Below are 21,594 nucleotides of genomic sequence, written 5' to 3' on the forward strand. Positions count from 1 at the left end.
CAGCCCGTTCATGTGGTATCTTTTTACCCACCCAGGGACTGCTTTTGGACGTCCCACTGTCTGGGTCTCCCAATTAGGAGCGGAAAAGAAGAAGGGAATTTTGTTTACTTACCGTAAATTCCTTTTCTTCTAGCTCCAATTGGGAGACCCAGCACCCGCCCTATTTGTTCTTAGGGTTTCGTTTTTCGGGTGCACATGTTGTTCATGTTGTTTCTTAAGTTCTCCGATCTTGTTATCGGATTGAATTTGTTTTTGAAACTGTTATTGGCTTTCCTCCTCCTTGCTTTGGTACTAAAACTGAGGAATCCGTACTCCTACGGGAGGGTGTATAGCCAGAAGGGGAGGGGCCTTACACTTTTAAGTGTAGTTCTTTGTGCGGCCTCCAGAGGCAGTAGCTATACACCACTGTCTGGGTCTCCCAATTGGAGCTAGAAGAAAAGGAATTTACGGTAAGTAAACAAAATTCCCTTCTTTCAATAGTACAGTTTGGAATGTTGGTACTGTGCACACTTTGCAAAACACAATATTTTGAGTAGAGGTTGTTATTGTAGTGGTTGACAGCTTTTTTTTTTTATTGGGGAGAGGGAGCCTCATTTCAGGAAATTGTGGTTTGTCACAGACCATGAGATATTGACAATTCTTTTAAATATATTTCCGACCCTAAATACACTGTTGAGCCATGGTGCATTGCAGAAAGGCCAAATATGATGGATAAGATCGCTTCAAACTCTCAAAAAAATCAAACCTACAGTTTTTTTGCAACTTCACCATAAATTGTTGTTACGACGTACATACAGATCCAAGAAAGAAAATATATTAAAAGCTTCGTCCACAGGAGATGTATATCACCAGAATTAAAAAGGAATGTAAAATGCCATTAAAATTAGGCCTCGTGTATTGCAAAATAAAAGAGGCAAAAACCAGTTGAACATTTCAAAAAGACAATTTTTTTTTAGAGCTGTTAAAAGCAACTGTAAAGATAAAACCCGAAAATATGCCTGAATGGAAAGTGCCTGGCAATCAACTGGTTAAGGGAATGTCGTCACAAAACCTAGTGTGTGAAGTGTAACTATCATGTGTCAGCCGCTAAAATCTCCCTCCTCGCCATAGAACTTCAAGAGTACCAACTGCCATCTCCAATCTCTATCACCAACCACACATTTTGCATGTAACATGAGAATGAGGAGAACAGGAGGAATATTAGTCTGCTCCATCACTATATAAAGAAAACTATTCAAGAATCATGCAATTTTCACACTGGTCATAAAGTCTTACTAGACCAATGCTCAGACTGCGCAAAGCCGGCCCCCGGACAGACTGCGCAAAGCCGGCCCCCGGACAGACTGCGCAAAGCCGGCCCCCGGACAGACTGCGCAAAGCCGGCCCCCGGACAGACTGCGCAAAGCCGGCCCCCGGACAGACTGCGCAAAGCCGGCCCCCGGTCACACTGCGCAAAGCCGGCCCCCGGTCACACTGCGCAAAGCCGGCCCCCGGTCACACTGCGCAAAGCCGGCCCCCGGTCACACTGCGCAAAGCCGGCCCCCGGTCAGACTGCGCAAAGCCGGCCCCCGGTCAGACTGCGCAAAGCCGGCCCCCGGTCAGACTGCGCAAAGCCGGCCCCCGGTCAGACTGCGCAAAGCCGGCCCCCGGTCAGACTGCGCAAAGCCGGCCCCCGGTCAGACTGCGCAAAGCCGGCCCCCGGTCAGACTGCGCAAAGCCGGCCCCCGGTCAGACTGCGCAAAACCGGCCCCCGGTCAGACTGCGCAAAACCGGCCCCCGGTCAGACTGCGCAAAGCCGGCCCTCGGTCAGACTGCGCAAAGCCGGCCCTCGGCCTTTCTTGTTACAACTCCCCCTCTGTTCATCCATGTTCTCTCGCCTCCTTTCAGGTTTATAGACAAATGTACTTAGCATGTGACTATGACAACTACGCTCTCACACCTGTGTACTATACCGGTGTGTTATCTATCAGACTTCATCATTTTTTGCTCTCTCTATTACTTTGCTTTTGTTTCAAACTAGTACAAATAGGTTTGAATTAAATATCAAAAAAGCTGAAGCCTTTAAAATCTCCTACAAAAAACGTTTTTGCAAACTTGACAAGAAAAATAAATTACAAAAAAAAAAAAATAAAAAATCTTGGGTGGACATACAGTACAGACCAAAAGTTTGGACACACCGTCTCATCTCTAGAACAACTGTTGCGAGGAGACTTTGTGCAGCAGGCCTTCATGGTAAAATAGCTGCTAGGAAACCACTGCTAAGGACAGACAACAAGCAGAAGAGACTTGTTTGGGCTAAAGAACACAAGGAATGGACATTAGACCAGTGGAAATCTGTGCTTTGGTCTGATGAGTCCAAATCTGAGATCTTTGGATCCAACCACCGTGTCTTTGTAGAAATGGTGAACGGATGGACTCTACATGCCTGGTTCCCACCATGAAGCATGGAGGGGAAGGTGTGATGGTGTGGGGGGGCTTTGCTGGTGATACTGTTGCAGATTTATTCAAAATTGAAGACATAGTAAACCAGCATGGCTACCACAGCATCTTGCAGCGGCATGCTATTCCATCCGGTTTGCGTTTAGTTGGACCATCATTTATTTTTCAACAGGACAATGACCCCAAACACACTTCCAGGCTTTGTAAGGGCTATTTGACTAATAAGGAGAGTGATGGGGTGCTACGCCAGATGACCTGGTCTCCACAGTCACCAGACCTGAACCCAATCGAGATGGTTTGGGGTGAGCTGGACCGCAGAGTGAAGGCAAAAGGGCCAACAAGTGCTAAGCATCTCTGGGAACTCCTTCAAGACTGTTGGAAAACCATTTCCGGTGACTACTTCTTGAAGCTCATCAAGAGAATGCCAAGAGTGTGCAAAGTAGTAATCAAGCAAAAGGTGGCTACTTTAAAGAAACTAGAATATAAGACATATTTTCAGTTGTTTCACACTTTTTTAAGTATTTCATTCCACATGTTTTAATTCATAGTGTTGATGCCTTCAATGTGAATCTACAATTTTCAGAGTCATGGAAAAAAAGAAAACTCATTGAATGAGAAGGTGTCCAAACTTTTGGTCTGTACTGTAGAAGTAAGAAATCATGAAATAAAAACTTTGCGTGTGCCATGTTAGTGCTGGACAGACCATACTCAGACGTGCGCATAGCTTGTATACTCATCATCTCAATTATTCCGTAGCTTTAATTCTAGAAGTAGTTTAAACCAAACTCCAGAAACCATTAGCAGATCTAACAGCGTGGAGTATAAATACTGAAGTTCAAGAAATATCTGACAGGTACGTAGGGTTATAAAAGTCTACACGTTAGACTTGGGTGCGGAGCTGAGGGGGATCTCGTTGAGCTCAGTCCGCAGACACAGATACTCGCCAGTCACTGCCATTAGGCCGATGCACACAAACATCAGCAGCCACCAAGTGATCGTGCTGGGAAAGTGAGCGTTATATATCCAACACGCCAACATATGGAAAAGATGGACTGTCACAGTGAAATCCAGGCACTGCTTTCCCCTGCGGATAAAGTAAAGTAGTCCCAGCGCACAGGTTAAAGAGTTTAAGATGAAAGCCATCATTGTGATCCTCCCGTGCACAGAAGAGAAGCCCAAAAGTTCATAATTAAATAGCTGGTCAAGGGACGGGCTGTAGTGAACCAACAAGTCCAGTAATGCGATCCAGAGGCCCAGGCAGCCATAATAGACGAACTGCATCAATGTAATCTGAGAAATGATCAGGACGGGATCCCACACGTAGCTCCGGAACTGTCCGGCCATTCTCATAGTACAGTCTATACGCTAGGACGCAGGTGACAACCTCAGGAAGCGGCTGCTGGAAGAGAAAGACACAGTGTAAGAGCCATATACGAGAGGGTTATTCTCAAGATCTTCAATGGATAAAAATGCAAAGCGATTATAAAAGCAAGCATCTTACATCTTAAAAATCCTCTCTGTTCGCAAAAACATTTTGTAATTTTATAGTTTCCTACTGTTTTTCTAAGTTACTGGCCACCTCTGCAGTCTATCAGGGTTGGCCAGCCTCCTAGGAAATAAGCACAGCACTTACATCTTATGGAAGGCCTACTGATGAAAAAAATAATGAAACGTGCGTGGGGAGGCAGGGATGGACAGACTTCTACAATAACTTCACACTATATGTTTTTTGATTCAAACTTTTTTGCATTGATTCTGTACTCCTACTGAGTTCTTGCTTCCTATTTATGGCCTGTTCAGGAATTCGTTGTTACAGACCTAATACATTGTGTATGGGAAAATGCTAATTTTATAATTGGCAATACTGTGTACCAATCTTACTTTAGATAGGAATTGTGTTAGCGAGCTGTCCGGTCCCTGACATTGTGCAGCTATTGTATATGAATGTATTTATCTTGCAAGAAAAATTGTGAAAAAAAAATGTTTTTTCATGTTTTAACTTATTCAAATAAAATTGTACTTTTTAGGTCCTATGCTTGTGTATCTTTTGATAATTTCATTGACTTCATCTTATAGGCCAATTAATTCAATTCAAAGATGTCCAATGTTAATTATGTTCAAGATATTGCAGCCTATGGCCATTGTAACCTGAGGGACTGCTCTACTGTATTGGGTGCTTTACACGCTGCGACAGCGCTACCGATATATCGTCGGGGTCACGTTGTTAGTGACGCACATCCGGCGCCGGTAGCGACACCGCAGCGTGTGACCGAAATGAGCAACGATCAACGAGCGCAAAAACGTGTAAAATCGTTGCTCGTTGACACGTCGTTCATTTCCTTAATATCGTTACTGCTGCCGGTACGATGTTGTTCCTTGTTCCTGCGGCAGCACACATCGCTGTGTGACACACCGCAGGAACGACAAACATCTCCTTACCTGCGTCCACCGGCAATGAGGAAGGAAGTAGGTGGGCGGCATGTTACATCCCGCTCATCTCCGCCTCTCTGCTTCTATTGGCCGGCTGCTTAGTGACGTCGCGGTAACGCCGAACGCACCTCCCCCTTGAGGGAGGGATTGTTCGGCAGTCACAGCGACGTCACTGAACAAGTATGTGCGTGTGACGCTGCCGTAGCGATAATGTTTGCTACGGCAGCGATCACCACATATCGTTACGACGGGGACGGGGGCGGGTGCTATCGCACGCGACATCGCTAGCAATTACTAGCGATGTCGCAGCGTGTAAAGTACCCCTAGTTCTCTGCACTATTTTAAGACACTATTTTTCGTTTTTCATTTTAATGAATTGAAAAGTGACAAACAAATCACGGTATTCTCAATAGTATGTGGAGTAACAATACAACTAAGAAGCAGAGAAAACATTTTAAAGGGAACCTGTCACCACTTTTTTGCCCTATAAGCTGCCGCCACCACCACCGGGCTCTTATATACAGCATTCTAACATCCCGTATATAAGAGCCCAGGCCGCTGTGACAACATAAAAAACACTTTATAATACCTGCCTAACGGTCGCGTGGTGGGCCTTATGGGCGTCTCCGTTGTCCAGTGTCGGCGCCGCCTCTTTCGGCCATCTTCGTCCTCCTTCTGAAGCCTGTGGGCATGACGCATCCTACGTCACACACACACTCGCCGGTCCCGCGCAGGCGCACTACAATACTTTGATCTGCCCTGCTCAGGACCTGAATGCCGGCGAGTGTGGATGACGTTGGACGCGTCATGCACCGCAGCTAGAGGAGAACAAAGATGGCCAAAAGAGGCGGCGCTGGGACCGGACAACGGAGACGCCCATGTGGCCAACTGCGCGACCGTTAGGTAAGTATTATAAAGTGTTTATGTTCTCACAGCGGCCTGGGCTCTTATATACGGCAATGGTAGAATACTGTATAAAAGAGCCCGGTGGTGGTGGCCGCAGTTTAGAGGCCAAAAAAGTGCGACAGGTTCCCTTTAAGTCATATTGAACAGCAAAGCAACCTATTGTCCTATCTAGCCCCAGAAAGTACCAAGTCATACTCGATGGATCAGAGGGAATGGCTGGATACTTTTTGCATACATATGTATCCTCATAGCCTTTACATCCAAGTAGACAGAGTGTATTTATATGTAGTGAATTACTGCAAAAACTACTGGTTACATTCCATAGAAGGATCCATATCTTACCTGGCATCAGCTTCCGCTTGTTAACGAAACTGGCAGATATGTAACAGACCTTAAAAAAACAAAACAAAAAACATTAGTTTCCTGAATTTTATGCTCATTCCATGGATATAGGTTACCATGATTTGCCCTATACACTGCAAACACTCGCAGGTTCAAAACCCGTATGTGGAGTAAAATCTGGGGTAAATCACTTTGAAATGTTGATGATGATTTTTTTTTTCCAATTTCACTACTGGAGTGGTGCTTCTAATCTAATCCCCTGACCCCCGTCTTATACTTACTCATTCTCCCCATCTTCCTTTGGTATTGTCGCTGGTCGGTCTTTGGCAGTTTGTGACCTGCTGTCAGCGTCAGTGTTTCACGGACTTGTCAGAACTCAATACAACTCTATGAGAGCCTCGTTCTGGGTCTCATAGACTTATATTGAGAGCTTTTGACGGAATTTCTGACTTCAGGCCAGTCAAACGTTACAGTTACAAGATGGCGCTGTGGGACCAAAGTGACCCCCGGGGTAGGTGACTTAGATTAAAAGCACCACACCAGTACTGAAAAACCCCAAAACAAAACGCTGGAGTGGGGCTTTAATGAATCAGGAACATCAGACTCCAACAAGCTCCTTGTCAAGATCAGCAAGAATATCTCCAATCTTGATGAATCAAGGCCAATGTGTAACATAAAAATAGATGTGAAAAAAATATAGACTAAATTTGAACCTTCCTTTTCACAATTAAACAAAGAAAAATAAAGCATACATGCTTATGAATATATTTGAGTATAGCTGCATCCAGAAAAGTAGTAGATATAGGAAAATATAAAATTGCTTAACCTAAATGTCGAAATGCTAACCTTGCGGGTATTTTTACATTATAAAAGGAAGGTGTCATTTAACTACAAGTCGTCCGTCAAAAAAACAAGTTTGGCTATGTAAACAAAAAGAAAAATGTATGGCTCTTGGAAGAAGAGGAGGAAAAAATGAAAACTGTCTGTGTCTTTAAGAAGTTAAAGAGGAACAACTCCCTTCCTTATTAAATGATTATACTAAAAATCACAAAAGCGCTAACTTACTGATCCCAGAGGGTCTGAACGCAAGAACTACCAGCAGTGCTGTGATCAGGTTCTGCAGCCCCCTCTTGATCAGCGCCGCTCATTGCCAATTGCACTGATGAGCATGGCCGAGTACAGCGCTTGGTTTCTGTGTCCCATTGACTATACCTGGGCAAAGTGTGGGCAGCGGGCCACATCCGGCCAGTCAGCTGTTCCACTCCAGCCTGCGGATCGAGACCGCTGGAGGGCTGAAAACAGTGGCCCACGAATGCTGGAGGCGGTAAATACATTGGAGGAAGACAGAGCTGCTGCCGCCTTCTTCCGTGCACTGGAGACTGCAGCACAGCACCGGAGGAATGGGAGCAAGGTGACTATGTGTGAGCCTGTACAAAGGGGGCTATGTAGGGGCTCATACTGTATATAGGGGGTTATGTGTGGGATTCATACTGTATATAGGGGGCTTATACTATATAATGGGGGGCTATGTGTGTGGGGGTTTTCTAAGTGTGAGCTGTACAAAGGGGGCTATGTGGGGGCTCAGACTGTATATAGGGGGCTATGTGTGGGACTCATACTGTATATAGGGGGCTTATACTATATAATGGGGGGCTATGTGTGGGGCTCATACTGTATATAGAAATCTATTTAGGGGCTCATACTGTATATAGGGGGCTATGTGGGAGCTCACACTGTACATAGGGGCTAATACTGTATATAGGGGGCTATGTGGAGGCTCATGCTGTATATAGGGGGCTGTGTGTGGGCTCATATGGTATACAGTGGAACCTTGCTTAACGAGAACAATCCGTTCTGGGACTGTGCTTGTTAACCAAGTTACTCGTTCAGCAAAGCAAGATTTCCCATAGGAAATCATTGCAATGCAGACAATTCGTTCCACAACTTGTTAAATGTCCCATCCTGGTCCCCTATTGTGTCATTGCACACATGCACTAACACACACAAACACACACACGGGCTGTGTATCGGGTTACCATAACGACGAGGGAGGAACTTCCGCTGCCAGAGCCCTGACGTCAAAGGTAGGAGCCGCTTGCCTCTGATTGGCCAGCGTGCTGCCTTTGACTAGCGGTTATCAGAGAACAATAGAGAAGGGTGTTCAATTGCCGCGCCAACAGATCACTCACATGTTAAAAATAACATCAAATCTCAAATCTATCTATTTTTAACCTGACGGTCCTGAGGAAGGGAGCAGGTGCTCCTGAAACGCGTAGACCCATATGCAAATAAAATGACATTGGTCTTCATCATCTGAACGAGTGATCTGTTGGCGCGGCAATTGAACACCCTTCTCTATTGTTCTCTGATATCTGCCACTGGGTGGCTGCAGCCGTGGATCGTGGTTTACATGCACATATAGTAGTTGTGACTGTCACAACTACATCAGGTGAGCAAGTTTACTCCCCTTTCCCCACCCCATACATATCGGGGTAAGACCCTATTTTGCGCTTATTTGACCACAGCTCCTTTCTATATTTGAGTAGCGGTGACAGAGGAAGTTCCTGCTTCGTCGCTATGGTTTCCGATGCACAGCCTGGAGTGGAGCGGCGAACTACAGGACCCAGGAGGCCGCGATGGAACTTAAGGTACACATATTATGCTCACCTTACCTTCCGTTTCATCGCCGGCCTCCTGGATCTTTTAGTTCGCCGCGAGGATTCCTACCTCGTCGCGATGTACCGGGGAACTACAAGAACCATGAGGCCGGTGGTGGAACGGAAGGTAAGGTGAGCATAATACTGTATGTGTGTGCGTGCGTGTGTGTTTGTGCATGTTTGCGTGGACTGCAAGTGCGGGTCAGAGCGCGGTGGATGTACGGAACCGGAAGTGTGTGCGGTGAGGATTTTGCTCGTACAACAAAGCTTTCTTGTAAACAGAGTTACAAATTTACAGAAAGCTTTGCTTGTTAAGCGAAATCCTCGTTAACTGGGTTACTCGTTAAGCGAGGTTCCACTGTATAGAGGTTCATACAGTACATATGGCCTATGTACTAGCTCATACTGTATATAGGGGGCTGGGTGTGGGCTCATACTGTACATAGTGGCTCATGCAGTATATGGGGGCGTTACCATATTTAATTCTGTTCGATATTAAGTGATAATATTAATAGTGATAAATTAATGTTAAAAATAATCATAATTAATATGTTAACATGAATATTGAGCAGAATTAATTTCACCAAATTGGTTAGACTCCCACAACAGTTACCTGTCTCTCATGTGGCCCCTCGGGATAATGAATTGCCCACCAATGCCATAGACAATTAATGGATCGGGGGCTGAGCATGCAGACCTCTAATCTGTTTAGGGAGGGGGGGCAGCAAAGCCTGATCTGGTCATTGCTCTTGGTCCTATTGGTTGAACCCTCAGCAATAGGAGTGCTTGTGATTTTGGGAATAACCCTCTAAATCACACTTTTCTCAGTATATAGAAGCCAGGTATTTGTTCTAGATTTATCCTCCCCCCTCACTATAATATCACTGTAATGTGCATAAATGGAGTCTTAGGCTATGTGCGCACTAGAGATGTGAAGTTTCTCAAGAAACTTTCTCGAGAAACTTCTGGGAGTGAAAGATTTCCGGACCTCCGGAAAAAATCCGCGTCAAATCCGCATGCGGATTTGCCGCGGATTAGCCGCGATTTTCCCGCGGGTGGTTCCCTGCGGATTTTTGCAGGCTGTACTGCAGAAATCCGCAGGGTACCCGCGGAAATAATGGACATGTTCATTTTCTCGAGAAAGTTTCTCGAGAAAATCCGCATGCGGAAATTTCTCGAGAAAAATCCGCACCAGTGCGCACAGCTTTTTTTTTTTGCCATAGAAATTGCTGGGAAATGTCTGCACAAAGATTGCAGACATTTCTCAAGAAATTTCCGCGGCAAATCCGTGGGCAAATCCGCGGGTAAAAAGCTCTAGTGCGCACATAGCCTTACAAAGGCACGAATGTTGTGATCCGATCCCCGCTAAAGCGATCTCAGATGTTCAGAGTTTTTCCAAGAATTAAAAAAACCAAAACCCTCTGCATAGTGGTTCCCCAACACTCGCGTGCTTCCACTGGTCTTGTTCTGCAGCATTGATGTGCTGTGACCGCTGCAGCCAATCAATAGCCTCAGAGATCGCAGAGCAGTTGGGGCGTTACCAGGTGGGTAATGATTATTTTCACATTTTCTGCTCAATTTCTTCGAATCCTGGACACCTTCTTTAAAAAGGAGGTTTCCAGCAGAAAAAAACAAAAATGTACTATTTTGCAAAGAGCTCAAACTGATATAAAAAATAAATAAATATAGAGACGTCCACTCAGCGCCAAAGACGGCAGGAAATGCAGCGCGCTCCCCAATCACTGCGGCATTGCCAAGAAGGGCTCAGGAAGATCAGGGGGCACTGGGTGGGAATAAAAATGTGGGCAGAAATTGAAAACAACACCTGCTGGGCAGCCTCCTATCAGGGTGTAAGCTATACTGGCGTATGCTGCAAATAAAAGCAGAGATGCAGTGTAAAGCATGGGGGACAGCACAGCAGCCTCAATAGCTAATGTGACAAATAAACTACTTGGGAATTCGCGCTCTCTACAGGGCCCTGGTCAGACACTCAGCACATTTGCACTGATGGGTAAGGTGGAAAGGAAAGTGTGACCTGACAACACCGCACGCCGGTAACCAGGGGCACAGCACACAGCAGGCCGCCCGTAAGGTACGGTCCTTACAGGCCAGGACGGCGGCTCCTCACCATAATGTCCCCGCAGCCTCCTGTCAGCCGCTCCAGCGTCCTCCGTTTCCAGCCATCGCACCGGCCACACGAGTGCGTCACTTCCGCCCTTGCCGCCAGCTACAGCTCCGCGCCGGAAATGACGTCAGCCAGAACACATCGCCAATACTCCAGAATCACGTGTACAGTCCTCCCCTAATTCCTGACAATTCACCGGAAAATGACGTCATAGCATAACAGGAAGTGACGAGGACTGGCAAGTGAGGCTGACAGCTCGGACTGTTCCGCCCGTCTTGGCTCTTCCACTTCCGTCTTCGCCTGCGCAGCGGTTCGGCTTCTCCTCCTGGACGCGGTGGATGACGGGAAGGCGGATCCAGGAGGAGGCGGAGGCTGAGTGCTGCTTGTGTTGTTGCCGCTTCCTGGGTTCGGGGTTATCCGGAGGACTGGCAGCTGGAGCCGGACACTGGTCCATTACCACGTCCCCAGTGACGGAGAGTCGGGACTGTCCCGGGGACCGACATGAGCGGCAAGTCCGAGCGGTGCGGCCCGGGAGAAGGGGGCAAGGTGAGATCCGGCTGTTTACATCTGTGACTCCGTGTACACAACATGGCAGCTCTGACAACTTGTGCCCGTCACTTCCCCCGGGTCCCTGGTGCTGTCCCCGGACTCACAGCTGTGCACTGGGGCTCCAGCAAGTAAAGTGTTAATTTAAAGGGGTTGCACAGCACTAGGAGAGCAGCGCCGCCCCTGCCTGCAGGCTGTGTGTGGTACTGCAGCCCCGTTCACCTCCCTGGCTCTGTTGCATTGTTTAGCTCCATATCAGTGTCTCTGACCCGGCTATGTGACCCACCAGTGGACTGTGACCACGCAGGGGCCACTCTGTTACCGGCGACATTCTCCTGTGTCTTACACCATTGTAAGAAATAGACGGCCATGTATAGAGCTGGGGGTGACCAGGCCGAGCGCGGAGGTCTGCAGCCAAGAGCCCCAATCTACATATAGGGGACCCGACCCAGATCCCACTGCCTGAACCACGGCCGAGAATCTGAGACCGCCGACAGTAATGCAGCCAGGTAAGCTTACTCTGCCGGGATTCACAGAAAACATTTAGAAAAGCTGGTTGGGTACTATACGGCGGGCTCAAGAGACCGATCCCCAGCGGATCCTATCCCCTCCCCCTATAAGCACATATGTACGGAGGCATCTATCAGTCCAGAGATGAGGGGCAGGGAGCAGCCGCCAGGGATCAGGCTCGGACTAGTCCTGTGACACACAGTCCCCGGGCTGGAATGTAGGACTATGCCGTCTCTGAAACTCCACAGTGTTCCAGAATGAAACAGAGCTGATGTCTGATCTGTGCTGTCCAGCCCACAGGCTGCTGTCTGGGTCCCTATGGTAGGCCTGCAACACACATCCGTGCCGCCGGTACGTGTTTGGGACTTTTTGACACGTACCGGCGGCATAAGCACACGTGCACCAATGTTACCCTATGGTAACAGGCACACACATGTAAAGCCACATGGAACATGTGTCCGTTTGGTTTGTACGTGTGCGCGTTTTTTTTTACACGGATGACATGTCCGCGTGTCGCCGGCATCACGCAGACACGGACCCGCTAAAGTCAATGGGTCTATCTCTGCACTTACGTGACACGGACCATGTATGTGTGCTGTCCGTATGGTCCGTGTGGTTTTTTTTTTTTTATAACGGTTAAACGGCTCAAGACACACGGACATGACACGCAAGTTTCTCACGCATACACTGACGTTCAACACGCACACACAGCAAGCATACGCCATCACACTGATGTCATATGTACCGGAGAAACTGACATAAAAAACGGAACGTGAGACCTGTGTTTTCTGCGGATGTGTGTTTCAGGCCTTATATATACCCTGGACTTTTACCAGCAAAGACTAATCAAGAGTTTTATTTATTTTAGAAATTCTGCATGTTCCACTTTTTGCAGTGCACAGGATAAAATCCGCTGTGGAAATTTGCAGCATGAAGTGACATCTCGCAGATGTCAAATCCACAGTGCGGTTCAGCTTCTGCTACAGATTTTTTTTCTGTGGATATTTTCCAAAATTTCGGCCTCCTTCGGTGGTACTGTAAGGGTTTGGCTGGACGGTGCAGACAATGGTTTCCCGCCTGTGTTTGCAGCAGAATGGTGTCTGCACGTGTATATGGCCATTCTGCAGTTTTTTTTCTAGTATGGCAAGCAGCAGTCGTGATTGTTGTTGGGGTCTCAACAGTTGAACGCTCCATTTATACCACATTCTGACATCAGTGCATCATGGTCGGGGGACTGACTGCACGGACTGGCCCTAGACGGATGTGAGGCAGGTAAGGTCATATCTGGCCCCGGACCGGTCCGTGTACTGCAGTCTGCCCCCCACTGTGATGCACAGGGGGTGGAATAAGACCTTCTAGCGCTGCCTGATGGTTTTCTATTGTATGCTGAGGAAGTCCCCCAAGGGTCACACATGTACACTTGGGGTAGGTTCACATGACGTGTTTTAAACTTTGACAGAAGCGACAAATTTTCACAGAAGGAGACTCTTCAGACACAGCGTTTTTTTCCTCCGTATTTTTAGTTTTCTTTGCTGCTTTTAACTGCCGGTGGTATTTAGTTTTTTGTTTTACATATTTTACTGGTGTTTTCCATTTGCTGTTTATATTTTTCGTTTTGAAATGAAGGAACCGCTAGCAGTTTCTGAAGTAAAGGCGTCTTTTGAGCCTCCTCATTGACGTGTATTGTTAAGTATAGGACGTCTTTCGAGCCGCCCGAGGAATGGTCAGGTCACTTCTTTTTATCATTTGGCGTCTTTGGAAACGTGAAGCGGTTAAAAGATGCTCAAAAGCCTGAACATATGGACAGCAAGTCGTTTAAAAAAAAAAAAGTGTTTATTCTTTTGAGTATTTTTTCTGAGTGGCGGAATAAGCTCATAAATGGAGAAGTGTCTGTCTTTCCTTCTTGGATCCACATCTTGTTTTGGCAGAAAAAAAAATAAATCCTGCTGCAAAAGCTGCACGTGTGACTCCAGCTTCATGGTGCAGAGATGGAGGAAGGGGCCGGGGGCTGTAGAAGGAATTGTCCACCTCTCCTATGTCAGCAGGGACCGCATCAAATGTAATAATTACAACTGTGACTATTCTACACACTGCTTTTTTGGGTGGGGCAAGGGGGGGGTCAAGCAACAGGTGCTTTGCTCTGTAAATTGCCCGCTGGTTGGTACCAACCCTGGTTTGCAGGGTTCTAACAAATCCACTTTTGTGTGATTCCATAGGGAGGGTAGTCCAGCGCACCCTGCTATAAATTGGTTCTCATTACAATTGTGACACCAGGAATTCCCAACCTTCACTGACATTGTGGCGGTCTAATATTGGTTCTTTAGGGGTTTGGATATTGTGGGTCCGATGGCGCTGTACAGCCCTGAGTTCTGTTGGGCTCTGCACATATTTTCCTACTGGACGGGCCCAGTGATTGTCAATATGTTAGTACAAGAGCTATTCTACATGGCCCAATGCTAGTTTTCATGGCTGATATCTCCTCTTCCTTCCCCTCTGTGATCTGCGCTTGTCTACAATTTGCTCAGAACTGCAACATCTGTCTGAACATAGCCTAAAGGCCACTTTACACACGGAGATAAATCTGCGGCAGATCTGTGGTTGCAGTGAAATTGTGGACAATCAGTGCCAGGTTTGTGGCTGTGTACAAATGGAACAATATGTCCATGATTTCACTGCAACCACAGATCTGCCAAAGATTTATCTCTGTGTGATAGGGCCTTAAGGCTGCTTTCACACTTGCGTTCAGCGCAATCCGCCGCTATGGAGATTCAGCGCAATCCGCCGCTATGGAGAATAGCGCAGTCCGTTAACACACTGCGCTGGTCTCCATAGACTTGTCTCTCTCACTCTCTCCTCCTGACCGCAAATCTCCTTTCCCGACGACACATACAAAAATAACGCTAACTGTTCTTTCACAGGAATCCGTTACCTTTGTTAGCACACTGTTTGCAACGCATGCGTCACACAACGCACTGTGACGGGTGCCTCACAACTCAAGTGTGAAAGCACCCTTAGTAGTGCACGGTTATATAGCAGTCAAAAATCTATGGCAATATTTACGTTTTTTTGTCCTTGAACCCCACATGTAGCTTCCTTCAGTTGAGGGGTACATCCTGTGCCCATAATCCACGGTGTTCGCTCATACTGCAGATCTGCTGCAGCCCCCATAATTACAGCACAGACTGATGAAGGGTAGGGTGTAGTTATAATGCACCATTTAATTCCCATGCAGATCCCCTTTGTTTATGCCGGTGAATGACACTGTGTGCACACACCTTCTAGTATTATTTCCTACTTTCCATTGTATTTGTTATACTGTTGAATAGAAAATTGTCTTGGCGTCTGATTTGGCCGAGCGTGTAATATCTGTCATGTAATCTGTTTTCTGTCCATAAGCAAAAAAAAAATCTCCAGCTTTCTTACCTCCTCCAGCATCTGTGCATCCGCTCCCCATGCAGTGCCGCCCGTTCTGGGGCTCGTAGCCATGTCCTTTTGTATTGTAGCCAGTGTTATATTCTCACTTCAGATCACACTGGATCCTGGAGAGGATTTTTCGTTCCTGGAGCCGATGTCACATGGTTTTTCCATCATTACTTTAATTGGCTTTCGCACCTAGATATAGAGCTCCAGTAACAGAGTACATGTGCGGCACTGCTGTCTATAACATGGTGCCGGAGATCTGATCATTGGGCACCGCTGGCACAAGCCGCTCTGTACAGGCAGTATGGACACCTCTGCAGATCTCTGTGGATTCATTTTGGGGTCATTAATGCCACACTATAGCACTGGTAATATAACTTTTAATATTTTTATTAAAATGTAACAAAAAGTGACACCCAAATTATACCACAAGGTGTTTAGCACTAGAAAAAAATCCAAATTGTCCACCAGTCAGAGCCTATTCCTTCTCACTAGGCTCCCAGACCAGTATCACATGCACTAACGCCAAAAAGCAATATTAAAGTGACGTTGTGCAATAAACGGGTAATCCCTCCTTCACTCTTTTAAGGTGTCTGGTTACTGGTTATTACCTGGGGTAATGTGTGGTGTGTGAAAAATCCACCCCCCCCCCCCCATGAAAGGGAAGGTAATACCAGTTTAATAGTTATGTGGTGGGATAGTTGGTAAGCATAGATCCCACCGCTACCAATGAATGTATTTATCTCTTTAGCACTTTATCCTGTCCAACCACTCCCCTCCTTCACCCTTTTTATGCAAATGTCTGCAATGAATGAATTCTTGGTATAGTCAATTGTTTACATTCTGAATGCACATACACCTTAAAAGAGTGATACTCTTTGGGCATGAGTGCAATTATGAAGGAGGGATTGCCTGCTCATTGCACAACGTCACTTTAATATTGCTTTTTGGCATTATAGAGTGCATGTGATACTGGTCTGGGAGGCCTAGTGAGAAGGAATAGGCTCTGACTGGTGGACAATTTGGATTTTTTTCTACTGCTAAACACCTTGTGGTATTATTTGGGTGTCACTTTTTGTTACATTTTAATAAAAATATTAAAAGTTATATTACCAGTGCTATATTGTGTCAACATATTGGTAAATAAGAATCTACATCAGGTCATTAATGCCACACTGAGTCCTCTATGAAATCATAAGTAGCAGTAACATATGGCAGAGGCTTTACACTCCTCATGGTAAATATTTACAGTAAAGAGGAGACATTGTATACAAATAGAAGAAGCAACAAAGTATTCCTCCTGTGTTCTGACTGTCGAGCCCTCGCTCCTGGTGTCTCGGCTCCGTACATTTTTGGCTCGGAGAGAGAGGTGTGACTAGCAGGTGGCACCTGATCCTTCCTTCTGAAATATTCACTAGACTTGTAATTTTCCAGAGCGAGACACTGGAAAGCAAATACAAGAACTTGATCGGTTGCATTCCAAGCGGAAGTGGGCTTTTGTCTTCGGGCTGTAATTATTTCATTATAGAGGGGATTTTCTAGGCTGCACTATAAGGGGATTATTTATACGATGGTGGCGTTAACTCGGGGTCATACAAGTGTTTAATGCAGATTTAATCTGCTCCAAAAACTACCCACAGATTGCACTCATTGAGAAATCAGCTTGCCTTTTATAGGAACACCTGTTTTTCCAAATGTGTAGCCGGATCCCAAACGAAAACTGCGGCAGGTAGTCACACACAAAGTAGCCCCATGATATTGGGCCAACACTCATGTGGACCCCCTCATTTCCACACCGAGGGTCAGCTTTGTACCTGCAACATATTGCCCCACCAATACGTGACACGTTTATACTCAGGAAACCTGCTATTAGTGATGGGAGAATGCACAGGGCTGATACTCTTCACCATGGCCACCTATCCTATGTGCAGCGCCTGTTTTGTGCTGCAGACTCAGCTGACGGAGATTTAATTCTTGATACATTATTTAAGGAGAGAGAAAAAGGATCTGACCTTAGTTTACTTTTCTTAATATGTAAATGAGCTGTTAAGATTTATGGGCCAGACATAGATTCCCTGAGAATCTGCCTCCAGAGCTTATATTAAATGACAGGAGGTATAACCAGGGCTGTGGAGTCGGAGTCGGAGTCGTGGAGTCGGAGTCGGAGTCGGAGCTCATTTTGGTGGAGTCGGAGTCGGAGTCGGTATAAAATGCACCGACTCCGACTCCTAAAATATATAATAAATTGGGGACAGGAGTGCAATGCAGAATGTGCTGAATATTTTACTAAATAACAACATTTAGTATAATGCTTATATTTAAGTGAAAAATGTATTGTAGTATAATGTGAACATCAGACATTTAATTGTTTTTATGATACAATAATCAAGATATTTGGATAGAACATAAAATATTTATTGGAATACAACTTTAGAACACAAAAAAACTAATAAATTGTAAATATGTAATATATATAATATATATATATATATATATACAGTGTATATACACACACACAAGATATATATGTAATCTACTGTATATTACATAGTGTATTACATATTTACAATTTATTACAGTTTTTTGTGTTCTAAAGTTGTATTCCAATAAATATATTTTATGTTCTATCCAAATATCTTGATTATTGTATCATAAAAATTATTAAATGTCTGATGTTCACATACACATATTCATGTACTACAATAAATTTTTCACCTAACTATAAGCAATATATGTAGGAGTCGGAGCCGGAGCCGGAGTCGGAGTCGGTGCAAGAAAATTTGAGGAGTCGGAGTCGGAGTCGAAGGTTTGGCTTACCGACTCCACAGCCCTGGGTATAACCAGTGTGAGACATGTAGATCAGTCATTAAATGTTTCACGCTGGTAACCCTTTCATTTAGTATAAGCTCTGGATGCAGGTTCTCAGGGAGATATACCGTATGTCCAGCCCATAGAGCTCAACAGCTCATTTACATTTTCAGGAAAACCGTATATTTTTCTGGAATATGATGTGTCACCACAGATTCTTAATTGGATCAAGGTCTGGGCTGTCACTTGGCCTCTCCAATACATTTCCCCTTGAACCACTTGAGTGTTGCTTTAGCAGTATTCTTTGAGTCACTGTCTTTTTGAAAGTGCATTTCCATGCAAGTCTCAAATCACTGACAGACTGATACAGGTTTTGCTCAAGAATACCCCTGTATTTTCCACCATCCATCTTCCTCTTGATTCAAACCATTTTCCCTGTGCCTGCTGCCGAATTAGAGTCCCACAGCATGATGCTGCAACCACCATGTTTCACTGTGGGGATGGTGTTTTTGGGGTCATGAGCTGTGCTGATTTGGCACCAGTCATATTGTTTACCTTGATGACAAAAAAAATTTGTTTTGGTCTTATCTGACCACAGCACCTTCCTGCATACATTTGGGAAGTCTCCCACATGTCTTTTGGCAAAATGAAAACGAGCGTTCACATTTTTGGCAATAAGTAAAGATTTTTTTTCTTCTGACTACTCTTCCATAAAATCCGGCTCTATTGAGTGTACGGCTTATTGTGGCTGTATTGTCAGATATCTCTGCTTAGGAACTCTGCAGCTCCTTCAGGGTTACCTTTGGTCTCTGTACTGCCTCTGATTAATGCCCTCCTTGCCCAGGCTGAGTGTTTTGGTGGGCAGCCCTCTCTTGGCAGGTCTGTTGTGGTACCGTGTTCTTTTCATTTGATGATAATGGATTGGATGGTGTTCCGGGGATCACCAGAGATTGGGTTGTTTTGGTTTTTTTTTAGAATCCTCCCCAACTTGGACTTTTCAACAACCTTGTCTCTGACATGTTTGGAGACCAGCTTGGGGTCTTCATGGTGTTGATTTGGAGAGATCCTTGGGGTCTTCATGGTGTTGGTCTTGAGAGCTCCGTGGGGTCTCCATGGTGTTGGTTTGGAGAGCTCCATGGGGTCTTCATGGTGTTGGTTTGGAGAGCTCCATGGGGTCTTCATGGTGTTGGTTTGGAGAGCTCCATGGGGTCTTCATGGTGTTGGTTTGGAGAGCTCCGTGGGGGTCTTCATGGTGTTGGTTTGGAGAGCTCCGTGGGGGTCTTCATGGTGTTGGTTTGGAGAGCTCCGTGGGGTCTTCATGGTGTTGGTTTGGAGAGCTCCATGGGGTCTTCATGGTGTTGGTTTGGAGAGCTCCGTGGCGTCTTCATGGTGTTGGTTTGGAGAGCTCCGTGGCGTCTTCATGGTGTTGGTTTGGAGAGCTCCGTGGCGTCTTCATGGTGTTGGTTTGGAGAGCTCCGTCGGGTCTTCATGGTGTTGGTTTGGAGAGCTCCGTCGGGTCTTCATGGTGTTGGTTTGGAGAGCTCCGTCGGGTCTTCATGGTGTTGGTTTGGAGAGCTCCGTCGGGTCTTCATGGTGGTGTTTAGTTAGTGGTGCCTCTTTGTTAATGGTGTTGCAACCTCTGTGGCCTTTCAGAAAAGATGTCTATATACTGACAAACCCCAGGACATTTAGATTGCTCACAGGTGGACTTCCTCTCACTAAACGTGTGTCTTATAAAAGTAATTAGTTGAACTACAAGGTTTTTAGGGGCTTCATAGCAAAAGGGGTGAATACATATGCACATAGCAATTTTTTTTATTTATTTATTTTAGCCCATAAATATAATTGTCAGTATATTTCTCACTTCATTTCGCCAACTTAGACGGTTTAGTGCTGAGGCATCTCACAATTTGAATTTGAAAATTAATTTAACTCCGGCTGTAAGGTAACAAAATAGGTAAAAAGCCAAGGGGGGTGAATACTTTCACAAGACACTGTAGTTTACCATTGTGAGTAAATGTCCTCAATTTTATTATGTGGCTCTTATTTGTGATGTCCCCCCTTAATTCCCTGTTCTCAGTGCCGCTCCAGAGTGGGGATACGTTTCCTTACTCTGTTCTCTATTAGGGAATCTCTTCTTAGGAGAGATGAGGATTTATATAATGACATCAATCTATTGATTTGTACTTTGATTACACTACAGAAAGCAGAGGAGCGGATAGAGCGTGGTGACCGCCGCTGCCCTTTATTTCTGCAGTTTCACACGTCTCGGAGGAGGTCGGATATGTAAACAGAACAGTCAGTGACTTGGCCTTGGAGCCGCCCGGTCGTTCTCAGGCTTCACCTGCCTGTGTAGTGGAAGCATAAGGTCACGTGCACACATTGAGTAGTTGGAGAGTTTTATACCTCTGGATCTGTAAGGTCACGTGCACACGCTGAGTATTTGGGGAGTTTTTTACCTTAGTATTTGTAGCCAAAACCAGTAGTGGGTATAAAATGCAGAAGTGGTGCTCGTGTTTCTATTATTTTTCTTCTGTATGTTCCACTCCTGGTTTTGGCTACAAATACTGTAAAAAAAACCTCATCTCAAACTCAGCGTGTGCACGTGGCCTTACAGTTACTGAGGTAAAAACTCACCAAATACCCAGCGTGTGCATATGGCCTTACATGAGGTAAAAACTCACCAAATACTCAGCGTGTGCATATGGCCTTACATGAGGTAAAAACTCACCAAATACTCAGCGTGTGCACGTGGCCTTACATGAGGTAAAAAGTCACCAAATAATCAGCGTGTGCACATGGCCTTACATGAGGTAAAAACTCACCAAATACTTAGCGTGTGCATATGGCCTTACATGAGGTAAAAACTCACCAAATACTCAGCGTGTGCACGTGGCCTTACATGAGGTAAAAACTCACCAAATACTCAGCGTGTGCACGTGGCCTTACATGAGGTAAAAACTCACCAAATACTTAGCGTGTGCTCGTGGCCTTACAGTTACTGAGGTAACAACTCACCAAATACCCAGCGTGTGCATATGGCCTTACATGAGGTAACAACTCACCAAATACCCAGCGTGTGCATATGGCCTTACATGAGGTAAAAACTCACCAAATACTCAGCGTGTGCACGTGGCCTTACATGAGGTAAAAACTCACCAAATACTTAGCGTGTGCTCGTGGCCTTACAGATACTGAGGTAAAAACTCACCAAATACTCAGCGTGTGCACATGGCCTCAGAAGACCCCTGCTTCTGATCGTTTGTGTCATCAGGATTTTTTATTTCATTATAAGCTATGATGATGGGAGTACTAGTCCGGCCGTGGAGTGTTTTCTCTCCAGTGCCGTGTACTTTACATCCTGCGTGCGGCTCCTGGTGGAGATGTCTCCTGCTTCTTTGGGTGGGTGAG

At 45.7% G+C, this 21,594-nt stretch overlaps 2 protein-coding genes across 4 annotated transcripts in view; one reads left to right on the forward strand and one right to left on the reverse strand.

Moving 5' to 3' along the window:
* Positions 1-3,180: 3,180 nt before the first annotated feature.
* SYS1 (SYS1 golgi trafficking protein) lies at positions 3,181-11,179 on the reverse strand. 2 transcript variants are annotated; one of them, XM_075339261.1, is made up of 3 exons: positions 10,903-11,179; positions 6,118-6,166; positions 3,181-3,835 (listed from the first exon to the last, which is right to left on the reverse strand). In XM_075339261.1, exon 3 carries the CDS (start codon positions 3,787-3,789, stop codon positions 3,313-3,315), a length of 477 nt encoding a protein of 158 aa, XP_075195376.1. In that variant the 5' UTR covers positions 3,790-3,835; positions 6,118-6,166; positions 10,903-11,179; the 3' UTR covers positions 3,181-3,312. The 2 variants fall into 2 exon arrangements, with proteins under 2 accessions (XP_075195376.1, XP_075195375.1); XM_075339260.1 differs by having other exon boundaries at positions 3,181-3,838.
* The window catches only part of AFTPH (aftiphilin), a 96,540-nt gene continuing 85,985 nt past the window's right edge, over positions 11,040-21,594 (forward strand). For both annotated transcript variants that reach the window (XM_075339258.1, XM_075339259.1), the window contains exon 1: positions 11,040-11,445. The gene's annotated coding sequence lies outside the window, so the exon portion shown is untranslated. The remainder of the gene's footprint in view (positions 11,446-21,594) is intronic.

Source organism: Anomaloglossus baeobatrachus, chromosome 3, assembly GCF_048569485.1.
Source record: "Anomaloglossus baeobatrachus isolate aAnoBae1 chromosome 3, aAnoBae1.hap1, whole genome shotgun sequence".
Lineage (NCBI taxonomy): Eukaryota > Metazoa > Chordata > Amphibia > Anura > Aromobatidae > Anomaloglossus > Anomaloglossus baeobatrachus.

Bases quoted from the DNA above. Each gene is read 5' to 3' on its own strand.
- SYS1 (XM_075339261.1), bottom strand. From the start codon at position 3,789: ATGAGAATGGCCGGACAGTTCCGGAGCTACGTGTGGGATCCCGTCCTG.